The sequence below is a fragment of the Hyperolius riggenbachi genome, chromosome 5 (assembly GCF_040937935.1).
Source record: "Hyperolius riggenbachi isolate aHypRig1 chromosome 5, aHypRig1.pri, whole genome shotgun sequence".
Classification (NCBI taxonomy): Eukaryota; Metazoa; Chordata; class Amphibia; order Anura; family Hyperoliidae; genus Hyperolius; species Hyperolius riggenbachi.
The window spans coordinates 423,614,282-423,631,516 of NC_090650.1; the positions used below are offsets into that span (position 1 = coordinate 423,614,282).

Here is a 17,235-nt window from a genome sequence, read left to right on the forward strand (position 1 = left end):
AACACAGCCTAGTTATTAGTGTGCTTGGCACTGTACATAGCCATGTCTATCTCATCATGTCACATGTCACCTCGGGTATCCTTTAAGCTATAAAACTAAGCAGAAATAATGACCCTTTGAACTTTCCTGCAGTAAAACCTTATTCCCCCCCCCTTCTCCCCCACATTGCAATGGAACTCATCAATAGCCTGTAGGCTACTACATGTCAGTTTAGCACCAAGTACCTACTCCTTAAAGGAGGCCATCCCTTAGGGTTTCATAGGCAACAGCGATGTGTGACCCAAGCTCTGCATAGCTTCGTACTGCATGGAAGAGATCAATTTATTATACAAGATAAATAACAGAGGACCGTGATGGAGGAGAGTGAGGGCAAAATAATCCAGAACTATGGCCTAGGATACCATTGTTATGCAGATGACACACAACTGTATCTGTCCTTCAAGCCTGGCACCCAAGACCCATCAGCATCCATAAATGCGTGTCTAGTGGATTTACAAAATTGGATGAACACCAGCTGGCTGAGGCTGAACTCTGACAAAACAGAGGTGTTGGTGGTAGGTGGTCCACACATGATGGATAAAGTTCAAAACGCTCACCACCTCAAACTAGCAATTGGGGGAGATACTGTACAGTATAAAGACTCTGTGCGAAACCTTGGGGTGATCCTGGATGGAAATCTAAAACTCAGACAGCAGGTATCAGCTGTCGTCAAGTCTTCCTTCTTCCATCTAAGAAATATAGCGAAAATAAAACACCTAATCCCAGCTGAAGACCTACCTGCCCTGGTTCACGCATTTGTATCCTCCCGCCTAGACTACTGCAACGCCCTGTTAATCGGATCTACAGATAAGTTCTGCGCCCCCTTACAGCTAGTACAGAATGCTGCAGCCAGACTCCTAGCCAATGCCCCCCGCAGCTCACACATCACCCCAGTACTGCAATGCCCCCTGCAGCTCACACATCACCCCAGTACTGCAATGCCCCCGCAGCTCACACATCACCCCAGTACTGCAAACTCTTCACTGGTTGCCAGTAAAATGGAGAATCAATTTTAAGATCTGCCTGCTGACATTCAAGGCTCTACACCACATGGGACCCAAATACATATCAGATCTATTGAAACTTTATGCCGCTCCACGCATCCTCCGCTCTGCCAACAAGATGAAGCTGGTTATTCCCAGGATACACTTAACATTTGGTGCTCAGGCCTTTTCCTATGCAGCCCCTACTCTATTGAACTCACTTCCACAATCAGCATGAGAGGCTTCTTCTCTGGACTGCTTTAAAAAAAAGGCTAAAAACTCACCTCTTTTCCCTATCCTTTGAGACTGCATAATGCAGGGTCACAGCGCTTTGAGTCCCCAGTGTAATAGAGTGCGGAAAAGCCGCCGCGTGGACTGGGAGCGAAGCGGCTGGTTCCGCATTCAGCTCAGCGGTTTACACGCGGCGGCATGCATCTGATGTGGCTGGGCCTTCTAGTGCACACAGATTGAGGAATACGCGCGCGTGCGCGCTGAGAGGCAGAACCTTTATGACAAACGGAGAGGGGTCAGCTGTCCGGGTTGGTCAGCTGATCTCAGAGCGGGCGGCTATTGGTTGATCAGCGCTGGGTGGCGCCAGGGAGCGCCACTCTATATATAGTTATTGCTGGTTAGTCTCAAGTTGTCTGCTGTTGCGAACACTTACGTGAAAGCGCTCAGACCATAGTCAGATCCCACAGTGTGTTAGAACCAGGAGGACCTGGGAATTCACACTGAGCCAGATTACTACTGTGTTACTATTGTGTTATACTTCAGACTAGTTCCAGGGTGTTGAGACCACGGACCTCACACCCAAGACTAGGGATACTGTGTTACCATTGTGTTATACTTCAGACTAGTTCCAGGGTGTTGAGAGTTGAGACCACGGACCTCACACCCAAGACTAGGGATACTGTGTTACCTTTGTATTATACTTCAGACTAGTTCCAGGGTGTTGAGACCACGGACCTCACACCCAAGACTAGGCATTTTTTGATATCTGTTCTGACCTATTGCATGCCTGACTATCCTTCTGCTTTCTGATTCGGTACCTACGCATATCTGATTACCTGTTGCCAACCCTGCCTGTCCCTGGTTACCGAATCAGCCTTCTGTCTCTGTACCTTATCTGCCCATGTGTTGCCGACCTAGCCTGCCCGACCTTGCGAGCTATCCCTCTCCATTGAGAGATTGGTCTCCAGTCCTGCTTGTGACGCCCACCTTCTAGGTGTCACTTAGCCACAGGGCCTTCCTGCTATTCAGCCTGGGGCTCCACCCCTTTGGAAGTCTCAGGCTGTTGGAAGGTCTTCGCACTTCCCAGAGGAAGGTATTTCTTATACTGCCAAGGACCACCTGCTCCTCGGGTGGTCCCACTCAAAGTCATTACTGTTGCACCAAACACTCATATACAGTGATGTGAAAAACTATTTGCCCCCTTCCTGATTTCTTATTCTTTTGCATGTTTGTCACACTTAAATGTTTCTGCTCATCAAAAACCGTTAACTATTAGTCAAAGATAACATAATTGAACACAAAATGCATTTATAAATGATGGTTTTTATTATTTAGTGAGAAAAAAAAACTCCAAATCTACATGGCCCTGTGTGAAAAAGTGATTGCCCCCCCTTGTTAAAAAATAACTTAACTGTGGTTTATCACACCTGAGTTCAATTTCTGTAGTCACCCCCAGGCCTGATTACTGCCACACCTGTTTCAATCAAGAAATCACTTAAATAGGAGCTATCTGACAAAGAGAAGTAGACCAAAAGCACCTCAAAAGCTAGACATCATGCCAAGATCCAAAGAAATCCAGAAACAAATGAGAACAAAAGTACTGTAATTGAGATCTATCAGTCTGGTAAAGGTTATAAAGCCATTTCTAAAGCTTTGGGACTCCAGCGAACCACAGTGAGAGCCATTATCCACAAATGGCAAAAACATGGAACAGTGATTAACCTTCCCAGGAGTGGCCGGCCGACCAATATTACCCCAAGAGCACAGAGAAAACTCATCCGAGAGGCCACAAAAGACCCCAGGACAACATCTAAAGAACTGCAGGCCTCACTTGCCTCAATTAAGGTCAGTGTTCACGACTCCACCATAAGAAAGAGACTGGGCAAAAGCGGCCTGCATGGCAGATATCCAAGGCGCAAACCACTTTTAAGCAAAAAGAACATTAAAGCTCATCTCAATTTTGCCAAAAAACATCTCAATGATTGCCAAGACTTTTTGGAAAATACCTTGTGGACCGACGAGACAAAAGTTGAACTTTTTGGAAGGTGCGTGTCCCGTTACATCTGGCGTAGAAGAAACACAGCATTTCAGCAAAAGAACATCATACCAACAGTAAAATATGGTGGTGGTAGTGTGATGGTCTGGGGTTGTTTTGCTGCTTCAGGACCTGGAAGGCTTGCTGTGATAGATGGAACCATGAATTCTACTATCTACCAAAAAGTCTTAAAGGAGAATGTCCGGCCATCTGTTCGTCAACTCAAGCTGAAGCGATCTAGGGTGCTGCAGCAGGACAATGACCCAAAACACACCAGCAAATCCACCTCTGAATGGCTGAAGAAAAGTAAAATGAAGACTTTGGAGTGGCCTAGTCAAAGTCCTGACCTGAATCCTATTGAGATGTTGTGGCATGACCTTAAAAAGGTGGTTCATGCTAGAAAACCCTCAAATAAAGCTGAATTACAACAATTCTGCAAAGATGAGTGGGCCAAAATTCCTCCAGAGCGCTGTAAAAGACTCGTTGCAAGTTATCGCAAACGCTTGATTGCAGTTATTGCTGCTAAGGGTGGCCCAACCAGTTATTAGGTTCAGGGGGCAATTTCTTTTTCACACAGCTCCATGTAGGTTTTGAGTTTTTTTTCTCACTAAATAATAAAAACCATCATTTAAAACTGCATTTTGTGTTCAATTATGTTATCTTTGACTAACAGTTAACAGTTTTTGATGAGCAGAAACATTTAAGTGTGACAAACATGCAAAAGAATAAGAAATCAGGAGGGGGGCAAATAGTTTTTCACACCACTGTAGTTGTCAAGAGGTTGGTCGTATCTGTATTGTTGGTGATTCTGCAGATCATCAATGGTCAGGTATACATCTGTATTCTTGGTGATTCTGCAGATCACCAATGATCAGATTCTCTCTGTGTGCTGACACCGATCGTTACACCCAGGGAGAAAAGCGCTATATAAATATTATTGTTATAGTTACTTGACCACTTCTCAATCTGTAAAGCTTTATTCAGCCTAATATAAATTGTGATGTTTCTCGCTGTCTTTGTATGACTTCAAGTGGGATAAAACTCTGACATAACGTTCAACAAAAATATGTTTTCCTACTTTTTATTTCCCATTCAGGGACCATATTTGCTTTTGGGCACAAATAATATTGTCCATTTACAAATTAAAAATTCCCAAAGTACAGTTTATCTGTTCTTAAAGCTGCCATTTCATTTTTTGCATAGCTGCTCTATTTATATATTAAAGTCTATCTAGTGATCACTACTCAGCTCTTTCTGCTTCTCAGCTCAGTACAGCTCAGTTTCAGCATGGTTCTGGCTGTATACTAAATGTATCTGACAAAGGAATATAAACAAAAGATGTTATCACCTCTTCAGATGTGGCCAGAAGCTCTCCACTGAAGCAAGGAGCTTCCCACTGAAGAACAAAGTGCTGTGTTTAACTGTTTGAATGCTGCTCTGCTTCAGTTTTTGTTTTTGTGATTTAGATTTTTAGATGTAGATTTTATGCTGTAAGTAATGTTTTATAACAAAGAGGAAAATGTGAGTTTCATAAAATTTTAAGAGAACTTAATATATGTGTTTAATTTTCCAGGGATCATTTCATTACCTGCCCAGCGGTGAAGATGGCCGATCACTGGTCTGAGAGCACTAAGGGAGATGTCTACATGTACCACGTTCCTGAGACCTACTCACAGAGCAGGTGAGATATGAGATTTTATCAGTGAAGTAAAGCAGGGAGAAGATGAGAGGTTCATATAAAGGTGAAGTGGGTAGGGAGACATATGGAGGTGGAGTTGGGGTGTTAGCAGGAGCAGAGTGGCGCAGGGAAGCAGTAGCAGAGCAGGAAGTGGCTGGGAAGACATATGAAGGTGGAGTTGGTTTAGCAGGAGCAGAGTGGAGCAGGGAAGCAGCAGCAAAGCAGGGAGTTGCTGGAGAGTCATATGGAGGTGGAGTTAGAGTGTTTAGCAGGAGCAGAGTGGAGCAGGGAAGCAGTAGCAGAGCAGGATGTAGCTGGGAACACATATGAAGGTGGAGTTGGGGGTGGAGCAGGGAAGCAGTAGCAGAGCAGGAAGTGGCTGGGAAGACATATGAAGGTGGAGTTGGAGTGTTAGCAGGAGCAGAGTGGAGCAGGAAAGCAGCAGCAGAGCAGGAAGCGGCTGGAGAGTCATATGGAGGTGGAGTTGGAGTGTTTAGCAGGAGCAGAGTGGAGCAGGGCAGAAGTAGCAGAGCAGGAATTGGCTGGAAAGACATATGAAGGTGGAGTTGGAATATTTAGCAGGAGCAGAGTGGAGCAGGGCAGCAGTAGCAGAGCAAGACGTGGCTGGGGAGACATATGAAGGTGGAGGGTTTAGCAGGAGCAGAGTGGAGCAGGGCAGCAGTAGCAGAGCAGGAAGTGGCTGGGGAGACATATGAAGGTGGAGTTGAAGTGTTTAGCAGGAGCAGAGAGGAGCAGGGAGGCAGTAACCAAGCAGTTATTGGTTGGGGAGACAAGGTGGGGATAGGGCAGGAAGTGGCTGGGAAGATGAATATAAGTACTCAGTCACACTTGGGCATTTTTACCCAAAATTCACGCTTTGCTGATCGCCAATGATTGTGGTCTGTTTGCAAATTTCCGACAATCGAAAACGTGCTACATGTAGCATGTTCCCGCCGAAGAATCCTGGAATACCACAACCCCAATCACGATCACATGTGAAGGGGGTCTAAAGCTGGAGTTGTGGTTTAGTCGTGGAGCAGAGAAGCAGAACAGACATTGGCCGGAGTCCAGACTTGGGGTTTCTGCACAGCTGCTGCATGTAAACATTACACGGTGCAGCTGCAGCATGTAAACAGTGGAAGGTGCTGCTGTCTGCTAGTTTCATTAACAGGATTAATGAGATAAAATAATTACATTATTAGTGAAGAGAGGATTGTGAAGCAGTCTGCAGAACGTGTTTAATCACTGCAGTTACGATTTAAGCTTCATGCTTTGAGAAAAGAGGATGGAGAGAATGGGACATAAGAAAGACCCCCCTCTTCCTTCTCGCTGTTTCTGAGAGTACAGATGACAAAGCCGAGCAGCCCTCCTTGTCGATGTGTTTAGATTATTGGATCATCCAAAGTAAACAGCTCTGTTTCTCTTGGCAAGATATGAAATTCCAGCCAGTGACAGCTGAATAGAGACGATAAAAATATGACATGTCCCTGCTGGTTCAGCACCGCATCAGCCTCTGTCCCTGCTGCACAGCATCCCTGCGAGGGCTGAAGCTAAAGGGGCTCTCCGCTCAGGCGAAAGCATGCACACATATGCTCTAGCCAGGGGTGGTTCTTCCATGAAGCAACGTTTATCACATGCTTCAGGGCGGCAACAATTAGAGGGCAGCTAGAGGCAGCTACCCTCCTCAAATGTCCCCCTCCTCACACTCCCCATCTCCCTCTCCCTAGATGCATGGCACCGCTTTACTCTCCTGCTCTGTGTTCCAGCGATGGGATCTCCATCCGCCCGTCCAGGCGGTCCAGCATCCTGTATCCATGGCTACAGCGGTGCCTCATGTGACCTGGTACATGCTGCTGGGTCACATGAGGCACCGCTGTAGTCAGAGAGAAAACAGGACTTCATGTGTGGCTGGTGATCCCATCGCTAATCTGCTGAGAGCGAGTGGGGGATGCGGCACCAGTGCAGTACATACCCGGCATGGCGGCATCCTGGGGATCAGACGCTGCGGGCCAGCAGGCAGAGAACTAGATAGGGTTTTCAGCACCTTGGGACAAAGACAGTTTTTGTGCCCTCCCGCCCCTGCCCCCCAAGGGAAAAGCATCAGAGTGTCGTGGTCATGGTTTGAGTCAAATATACAAATGCTGTTTAGATAACCAAATGTTCCCCCGTCCCCGTTCAGATAGCCAGATGTGCCTGCTTTTTCGGCTGTTGTTAAAGGGAAGGTTCAGGCGGCATGTAAAAAAAAAAAATCCAAATCCACTTACCTGGGGCTTCCTCCAGCCCGTGACAGCCAGGATGTTCCCTCGGCGCCGCTCCGCAGGCTTCCGGTGGTCTCCGGTGGCGAGCCCGACCTGGCCAGGCCGGCTGCCAGGTCGGGCTTCTTCTGCACTCTGCAGTAGTTCTGCGCCTGCGCAGTACAGCCTGGAGGACGTCCGATGACGTCAGCGCGCACGAGTGGCACGCACTTTGGGGCGCAGAAGAAGCCCGACCTGGCAGCCGGCCTGGCCAGGTCGGGCTCGCCACCGGAGACCACCGGGAGCCTGTGGAGCGGCGCCGAGGGCACATCCTGGCTGCCACGTGCTGGAGGAAGCCCCAGGTAAGTGGATTTGGATTTTTAATTTTTTCACATGCTTCTTGAACCTTCCCTTAAATGCTTTTGCACTTCTCTGTAGAGGGAGGAAGAGATGCAGGGGCATTTTGGGCAGCCAGCGGGCCACCTCTGAGGCACCTGGGGGTTCTGCGTCTGGGGACAGAAGTCCCCCCTTGCCCCCTCATAGCTATGCCACTGCCAGCAGGGATGAGATGCTGTCCTGGAGGAAGCAGAGGGAGGTAAGTGTAGTGCCAGTGCCTGCAATGCACAGCCTGATGTGCCTCTCCTCCCCGGTCAGGCTTTGCACACACCGGATGGGGGGGGGGGGGGGGGGGAGGATCACATTCTCACAGTGTATTGCTTCAGGGAGCAAAACGTCTAGACTCTAGAGCCAGCCCCGACTCTACCGATGGGGGTACATTTTACAATCCTGTCACCCATGTTTTTTCCTGATTTGACCAACCTCTGTGATCGCCACCCCCCTCCACATATTTAGTCGTCCCCAGGGCTCCTGCAGAGAATTTGATAGGGGAGGGACTCCCTGTCTTCATTTTTGCCACGCATATAACTCATGTAACGTGCCACCAGGTCACTGAGAAAATACGGCCTGAGGGGATGAAAACGGAGAACACGCAAGACATGGAAGAAAGCGTTGGGTGGACAGGTGAGGTCGCTCTCCTGCCAAATTCTCTGCAGGGTTCCTTGCAGGGTACTCAAATACAAAGTGGGCCGAAATTGAACACTGTGACCAAGTCGAAGGCCAACCTCAATGCCTAGTGGCCATCTCCCGCATAAAGTTCCATGGCATCTAATGGAACACCTACCCTTTACAGTTCCCTGGTGTCTAATGGTCAACCTTCCTCCCCTATACAATTCCCTGGTGTCTAGATGTCCTCCCTCCCCTATACGTTTCCCTGTTATGTAGTGGTCTTCCTCCCCTATACAGTTCCTTACTATGTAATGGTCCTACTCCCTCTCTTTTACAGTTCCCCAGTGTCTATTGGACCAAACTACCTCTCCTATTCAGTTTCCTGTTGTCTAGTGGTCCTCCCTCTACATACAGTTCCCTCAAATCTAGTGAACCTCACCCCTATGTCCCCTATACAGTTCACTGGTGTCTAGTGATTTCCCTCTCCTTTTCCAATTAGCTACTTTGGTGAACAGTGGGTTCAACCCCAACATAGCATCCTTGGTTGTCTACAGTGGACCAACCATAATGCGAAGTGGGAAAATCACTTGAGGGCTACATTTTATGGCTCTGTGGGTCAGATTTGGGCCACAGGCCAGAATTTGACATGTATGACTTAGGGGGAGACCCAGCTCACTGGCCCTGGGCAATTTCCCAGTCTGCTGCCCCTATGGTAGTGCCAGCCCTGGATAAGCAGATAACGGTATATATGAGCATGTAGACCGTTCTGTGAGGTTTGTGAAGGCCACAGTTAGGTTCTTACCTCAGAAGGGGGAAGACACTGGATCCTAAACACGCTTCTCCCATCCTCACACATTAACCCATTCCAGCACTGGAATCTCTGAAGAGTGTCCTCCCTGCGCATGCATGCTAGCATGCTCTGGCTCCATGGGAAATAGCTGAAATAAGCAGGTCCGTACTACTGCCCAGGTACAGACCACTTGCACTTGCACAGTAGCGCAGACCCGGTCAAGGACACTGAGCAGGAGGGTGCTAGCGCTGAAACGGACCTGCAAGGAAGGACAAAGGAAGCCTCTTTAGGATCCATATACTTTTCCCTCCCGAGTTCAGTCCTCCCTAGGCCTAGGGGCACTTTTTTTTTGCTTTAGGTGCCCTTTATGCATTTGGGAGAGGGCTTAGTGCTGGAAGGGACAGACAGTGGCGTAGCTAAGGAGCTATGGGCCTCGGTGTAAGTTTTACATGCCCCCCCCCCCCCCCCCCCCCCCAAGCACTCTATGCATAACAATTGATACCGCACACCAAAACCTGCCAATGGCAACCACAGTGTCAGAGGTGCAAGAAGGGGATGGGAAACAGTTTGTTAATGATTACTACTATTTAAAGCATCTATAGAAGTGATTATTACCAACACAATGACAATAGAGAGCTAATATTGTGCTTGAGGGAAGGCCCCTTGGGGCACCTCTGACCCAAGGGCCCTGATGCGGTCGCTACCTCTGCAACCCCTATTGCTACACAACTGGGGACAGAGTTTTGGTCAAGTCTGGAAAATTGGGGCCCTTCTGTATAATATACACAGTTACCCCACATCTGCACAGAAAACCACGTTAAACAGTTGCCCAGGAAAAGCGGAGACTCCCCAGGGTGCTGTGCTTAGCAGCGCTCTGAGTCTGATGATGTCATAAGCTTGCTTTGAGGGTTTGCTCTTTATTTGGCATCAGTAAAATCAGTCATCGCTGTTTGATGGATTCCCTTCATTGCCTGGAATTCTCCCTAACGATTATCATCGCCTATAATCTCTACATGAAATTGGAATTTATACTACGTTTTCTGTTTTGGACCCCTGACAACCGTAACTAATGCAAAACCTGCCTTCGCCTGGAGCCTGACTCGATTAATGGGAGTTTAGGAAAGGAGTTTGGCTGATGATAAAGCCCGATAAAGACATTCTAGCGGCATAAATCAGGCTGGGGTCGTGTGCTGGGATAATGAGGCTTGTTGTGATGTGATTTGTGAAGTCTAACAAGTTGTACGCCGACATTTACAATCACCTCATGGCACCACATAAAACGAGACTACATCGTGGTACCTCAGACTTATGAGACTGAGAAAGCTGGAAAGCTGTCTATGCAGGAACCGGGCCCATAGCTGAGTACTCACCTCGCGATGCAGGGACCCATGTCCCTGCATCGCGCTTCCTCCTCCTGAGGTAAGTAATCCAGTAACGTCTCCCTGATACTGTTGAGCCGTAATCTGTGTAATTTCATGTTTTCATATTTATGGACGGGAATTTTGCAAATTCTTTTGATTAAGAAAATGGACGTAATTTAGTTTCTAATAGTAACTATGCAAATTTAAGTAGTTACTAAACTCAAGAAAGTCACTCTGATTATGGCCGTAATCTAGTGTCACAAATTATGCAAAATTTAGCATAATCGCAATTAGGTCAATAAGCTCATCACTACTCCCTGACGACTAGCGCTCCGCCGACCCATCTTCCTTCATCTTCCGACCGGCAGACATGCGCAATGTTACACGACGAGACTTCACACGATCGCTGTACTTTGCGTGGGAGTCGTCGGGGATCTTAAAGATCCTCCGTGATGGTCATTATCACTGCGTAACGCTAAGCGACGTTTGCGTTATTGTGCACCTGTACCCAAGTCACAAGAACACGTAAATGACTGCGTGTCACTCAAAAAAATGCTGATCGTCGAGAAAATCATCGGAAGAATCGCGAGCTGGGTACGGGCCTTAAAGAGGAACTGTCACGAAAATCTAAAAATGTTAAACGCATACAAATAAGAAGTACATTTCTTCCTGAGTAAAATGAGCCATAAATTACTTCTCTTCTATGTTGCTGGCATTGACAGTGAGTAGTAGAAATCTGACATTACCGACAGGTTTTGGACTAGTCCATCTCTCCGTAGGGGATACTCAGCATGGCCTTTAGTCTTTATAAAGACACTCCCTAAAAAAGATTTATACAAAGATGCTGGCCAGCCTCCCTACTCACTGTACACTATTTTTGACAGTTGGACGGAGCAACTGCCATTCACTAAGTGCTTTTTGAAAATAAGTAAATCCCTGTGAAACCCCCATGAGGAGATGGGCTAGTCCAAAACCTGTCGGTTCTGTCAGACTTTTACTACCTACTGTAAGTGACAGCAACATAGGAGAAAAGTAATTCATGGCTCATTTTACTCTGGAAGAAACACACCTCTTAATTGCATATGTTTACATATATTTTAAATTTTAAGATTTTTACAACAAAGGTCCATTAAGGGGGCACTCAACTACTACTTTCCTCCCTCTGATAACCTTTTGAACCTTTTGCCGACCGCGTCACGCCGATAGGCGCGGCCGCGGCGGCAGCCCCAGGACCGCCTAACGCCAATTGGAGTAAAGTCCTGGGGCCAGCTAATGCAGGAGATGGCAGGCTGCGCGCGCATATCCTGCTTGGGGGGCGGAGCTCCGTCCCGCCTTCAGTCTCCGTGCGGCTATTGCCACTCGGGGGACTGTTAGACGGCGAGATCGCCGTCTATTTCTGTGTACAGCGCTGCGATCGGCTGCAGCGCTGTACTGGGGACAGCCGTGTCACACGGCTGTCCCCCTGGGGGACAAGAGAGCGATCGGCTCTCATAAGCAGAAGCCTATGACAGCCGATCGCCGTAATTGGCTGGCTGCGGGGAGGGAGGGAGGGAACTTATTTAAACAAACAGTGATTTTTAAATAAAAATCACCAACAATAATATTTATATAAAAAAAATAAACAGGCGCTGGGCGATCAGACCCCACCAACAGAGAGCTCTGTTGGTGGGGAGAAAAGGGGGGGGGGGAGATCACTTGTGTGCTGTGTTGTGCGGCCCTGCAGCTTGGCCTTAAAGCTGCAGTGGCCATTTCAGCAAAAAAAGGCCTGGTCGTTTGGGGGGTTTAACACTGCAGTCCTCAAGAGGATAAAGGGGTCCATCCTTCAGATCCGCTGTATTTGTGGCTACACTTGTTATGGGTGTGAAGATCATGATGGCCCCACTTGTTTTATGACCCTTGTGAGATGGGCCCCCAGGCTGTGAGGATCACGAGGGGTAGGCAAGGGAAAGGGGTGTAAACATTGGGATACCCCATGTTTCTTAGTTACGCCCCTGTCTGTAAGCTATCTCCAAGTGGAGAGGAGAATGTTAAGCAACAGGCAATATGTATCAATTTCGGTAGCAATAGCATGTATGGTGGCTTTGCTATTCACCGCCAAAGTCGGCACGTAATTACGCGTAAATTCATGCGTAATTACGAATGATTAAACGAAATCAATCAGATTACGAATTTGTAATTAAAGTGAACCGGAGACGAAGCACACTCATGTATTTTACCATATATATCAGTGGGAACATTAGAGAAAACACCTACCCTGCTCTCTGTTTCATCCTTCACTGCTCAGCCTGCTTGTTATCAGCCCTGATAAAATCCCCGACTGAGCATTCAGTCTGGCTTTGTTCAGGAATCTTTATAGCCGAGTCTGTCTTCTGTGCTGTCTTTTCAAGCCCAAGCTTGCCCTCTTGTGGCTCTGCTCAGGAATCATTATAGCTGAGTCATTATAGCAAAGCCAGACTGAATGCTCAGTCTGGGATTTTATCTGGGCTGATAAGAAGCAATCTGAACAGTAAATAATGAAACAGAGAGCAGGGTAGGTGTTTTCTCTAATGTTCCCACTGATATATATGGTAAAATACATGAGGATGCTTCGTCTCTGGTTCCCTTTAAGTATAGGTGTAATTGCAAAAACATACGCGTAATTTTGCGTAATCGTAATTAGCTGATTACAGTCATCATTGCAGGCAACTGGTATTGCTTAAAAAAGAAATAAATATGGCAGCCTCCATAGCCCGCTCGCTTTAGGTTCACTTTAACCTCCTCAGCGGTATGGACGAATATATCCGTCCATCACCGCCAGAGGTCGCCGCTCAGGCCCTGCTGGGCCGATTTTTGCTAAATAAAAAGCAGCACACGCAGCCGGCACTTTGCCAGCCGCGTGTGCTGCCTGATCGCCACCGCTCTGCGGCGATCCGCCGCGAGCAGCGGCGAAAGAGGGCCCCCCCAGCCGCCCGAGCCCTGCGCAGCCGGAACAAAAGTTCCGGCCAGCGCTAAGGGCTGGATCGGAGGCGGCTGACGTCCATAACGTCACTCCGCTCGTCGCTATGGCGACGAGGTAAGCAAAACAAGGAAGGCTGCTCATTGCGGCCTTCCTTGTTTATTCTGGTCGCCGGAGGCGATCGGAAGAACGCCTCCGGAGCGCCCTCTAGTGGGCTTTCATGCAGCCAAATTTCAGTTGGCTGCATGAAACAGTTTTTTTTTAATTTAAAAAAAACCCTCACGCAGCCTCCCTGGCGATCTTAATAGAACGTCAGGGAGGTTAAATACATGAAGTGTAATTCTAACAATTGTTGTCTTTCTCAGTACCAGCCTGGATCTGCCTGAAGATGTCCTTTATGCCTTCGGAGTTCCCTTTCACGCAAATTACAGAAGTCAGTTCTCGGCAGAGGAGAAGGCGCTCTCCTTACAGATCATGCAATATCTGGCTAACTTTGTGAAGTCGGGGTAAGTACCGCAATTCCTCTTACAGCCTCTTGGGTTCACTTCTGCTGTTCTTGGCTATTTCCATCAGGGTCACTGTCGGCCTCCAGAATTTAAGATAGGGGCGTGGGTGATGGCAAAATCGCGGTGGTGGCGATGTTCTGGAGGATCTGAAACAGGAAGGCGTCTGGCATATGTTGTTTTTTTTCCTAGGAATAGTATGGCTGTCCCTGCTGCTTTAAAACAAAAGTTCATGCTTCACATTCATCACATAGTCATCTACCATATTTTGTCTTTGCTCTATTCCCAGAAACCCCAACTTCCCGTACAGCTACTCCAGGAAGAGACAAGAGGCATTACCGCCGTGGCCGGTGTATCGGACACGGAGCGGCGGCAGGAAATACAAGGAGCTCTCCAGGACTCTGCAGACCGAGCAGCATCTGAAACAAGCTGAATGCTCATTCTGGAACGATTACATCCCGGCCCTGAAACTGTCTACAAGTAAGTGGCGTCCCCCCTGCTCTGCAGGTGTTCCATGCTCCACTTTCTGCTGCTACGCTTCAGCAGAGAACTAAATGTCAGGAGCCCAGATGGCAGGTGAGGGAGGCGGGGCCACAGACATGCAGAATACAGACGAGACTGACGGGGGTCTCACAGGCCACAAACCTGCAGAATACAGACCAGACTGACACAGGCATAAAGCCAACACATGACATGAATTGTACAAGTAGAGATACATCGAGATTGCTGCTCATTTATATATTGCAGATACAGTTTTCCATGGTGATTTATAGAGTACAGCGCTTCATCCCCTGTTCAAATCCCGGCCAGGGCACTATCTGCATTGAGTTTGTATCTGTTTATGTTTGTGTGGGTTTCCCCCAGGCACCCGGGTTTCCTCCCACATCCCCAAACATAGATGAGTTAATTGGTTTCCCCCTAAAAATTGGCCTAGACTACAAAAGACAAATGACTATGGTAGAGATTAGATTGTGAGGTCCTCTGAGGACAGTTAGTGACATATGTACTATGACTATGTACTCTGGAAAGAGCTGCAGAAGATGTCAGTGCTATATGAATACATAATAATAATAATAATATAGTAGGACATTAGATTATGACTATGGTAGGATTAGATTGTGATCTCTTCTGAGGACAGTCAGTGACATGGCTATGTACTCTGTAAAGTGCTGCAGGAGATGTCAGTGCTATATAAATACATAATAATAATATGGTAGGACATTAGACTATGAGTATGGTATGGATTAGATTGTGATCTCTTCTGAGGACAGTCAGTGACATGACTATGTACTCTGTAATGTGCTGCAGGAGATGTCAGAGCTATATAAATACATTATAATAATATGGTAGGACATTAGATTATGACTATGGTAGGATTAGATTGTGAGCTCCTCTGAGCACAGTCAGTGACATGGCTATGTACTCTGTAAAGTGCTGCAGGAGATGTCAGTGCTATATAAATACATTATAATAATATGGTAGGACATTAGACTATGACTATGGTAGGATTAGATTGTGATCTCTTCTGAGGACAGTCAGTGACATGACTATGTACTCTGTAAAGTGCTGCAGGAGATGTCAGTTCTATATAAATACATAATAATAATATGGTAGGACATTAGACTATGACTATGGTAGGATAAGAGTGTGAGCTCCTCTGAGGACAGTCAGTGACATGGCTATGTACTCTGTAAAGTGCTATAGAATACTGTATGTCAGTGCTATATAAATACATAATCCTCTATAATAAACTCCCTTTGTTGCTGTGTCCAGCTGTCCCTGTTATTTGCTTCTGTGCATGTGCGCAGTATGTACAGCTGGACGGGACCAGAGAGCGAGGCGGGTGAGGGCAGAGCAGGTGTGGGCACACGCATGCGCACTGGCGGTAGAAAAAAGACCTAGAGCCCGTTTTTAAACAGGCTTAGGTCTACTAGTAATAAATAATATGGTAGGACATAAGACTATGACTATGGTAGGATTAGATTGTGAGCTCCTCTGAGGACAGTCAGTGACATGACTATGTACTCTGTAATGTGCTGCAGAAGATGTCAGTGCTATATAAATACATAATAATAATATGGCAGGACATTAGACTATGGCTATGGTAGGATTAGATTGTGAGCTCCTCTGAGGACAGTCAGTGACATGACTGTACTCTGTAATGTACTGCAGGAGATGTCACTGCTGCATAAATACATAATAATAATAGTCTATTGACTTTCATGTTGCATTTCACATTAGACCAAGCGTTCCAGAGCGTTACGTTGTAACACTTCTGAGAGCTATTAATCATCCACCGCAAGTGTTTACCCATCGGGTTAATTAGAACTAGCGTCACTGATATGCGTCGAACCGCAACTTCCCGCCATAGGTCCTAACGCGTGCACGAAATCGGGTTCGTGTACGCATTATGTAATGTGAAAAAGCCCTAAGAAAGCTTAATTAGAAACAACAACCCCCCATCCCATTGTACCTTTACAACCCCATACCACGCCTCTGCCACTCTTGTCACTTCCTGTTTTTCTGACCACACCCCCCCAGTGATGCCACCTTCAGGAATGCTGAGGCCAGGCAGCTCTCAGGTGTGCAGGGTGGAGGGAGTCGGTAGTTTACTCCATAGCTTGAGTCTCGTCTAACTATGGGCACTTGCGGGGGCTCAGTAGTCAGTAGAGGTCTATCTCTGACAGCAGTTGGTGCTGGTAAAGTAACATTGGGGGTCCCCATGCTTTGAGTTACACCTCTGGTTTTAATGCCTTCCCTATCTATTGTGTGTATTATGTTAGCGCTTTATAAATAAAGAGTAATAATTTGCATAATACTGCATGAACACAGAATTACTTGTATCTCATTAGCCATCCCCTAGCTATGAATAATGCTGTTTATTTAACATTTATCTCACAGGTGTAAAGAATTCTGCTGGATCCTCTGAACAAGGCTCTGAAAGCAGATCGACACCTGCGGTTACGCCATCCGCTCCGAAGCAAGACAAAGAGTCCTACAACTGAGCAGCAGGTGGGGAGCAGCCCGCCAACTGTCTGGCCTGTCCGGTTCTGATGCCAGGAACCACTCTGCATGTTCCACCCCCCCCCCCCCCCCCGACTCTGCCCCGTCCTGATGCCAGGACCCGCTCCGCATGCCCCCTGTACAGTCATAAAAGCCCCTCTTGTCTTCCCTGCCCTGGATCTTCATTTCAATCACAACTTCTGAATCACTGCTCTCTCTCATACAATAAACTGATTCAGCGCTTGTTCTTGTAGCATTTGTGTTATTTCAAGTCTAACATTTAACTTTTTAACCTTCTAATTGTTCAGTTTAAATCTGAACTTTTGGCAGAAAGGTTATCGCAGATTCAGATGAAGAAGGTGTTGTACAGTATGGCATTGCGTGAGCGCACCTGGTAGTTCTCCATAAACTGGCGAGGAATCCCCGTGTCCTCATTTC

General features: G+C 47.2%; 1 protein-coding gene across 2 annotated transcripts in view; it reads left to right on the plus strand.

The window, feature by feature from the left end:
* The window catches only part of TG (thyroglobulin), a 329,528-nt gene extending 312,496 nt beyond the window's left edge, over nucleotides 1–17,032 (plus strand). For both annotated transcript variants that reach the window (XM_068238045.1, XM_068238046.1), the window contains 4 exons: nucleotides 4,862–4,969; nucleotides 13,657–13,797; nucleotides 14,084–14,274; nucleotides 16,696–17,032. In XM_068238045.1, the coding sequence (XP_068094146.1) occupies nucleotides 4,862–4,969; nucleotides 13,657–13,797; nucleotides 14,084–14,274; nucleotides 16,696–16,799 (544 nt within the window). In that variant the 3' untranslated portion in view covers nucleotides 16,800–17,032. The remainder of the gene's footprint in view (nucleotides 1–4,861; nucleotides 4,970–13,656; nucleotides 13,798–14,083; nucleotides 14,275–16,695) is intronic.
* The last annotated feature ends 203 nt before the right edge of the window (nucleotides 17,033–17,235 follow it).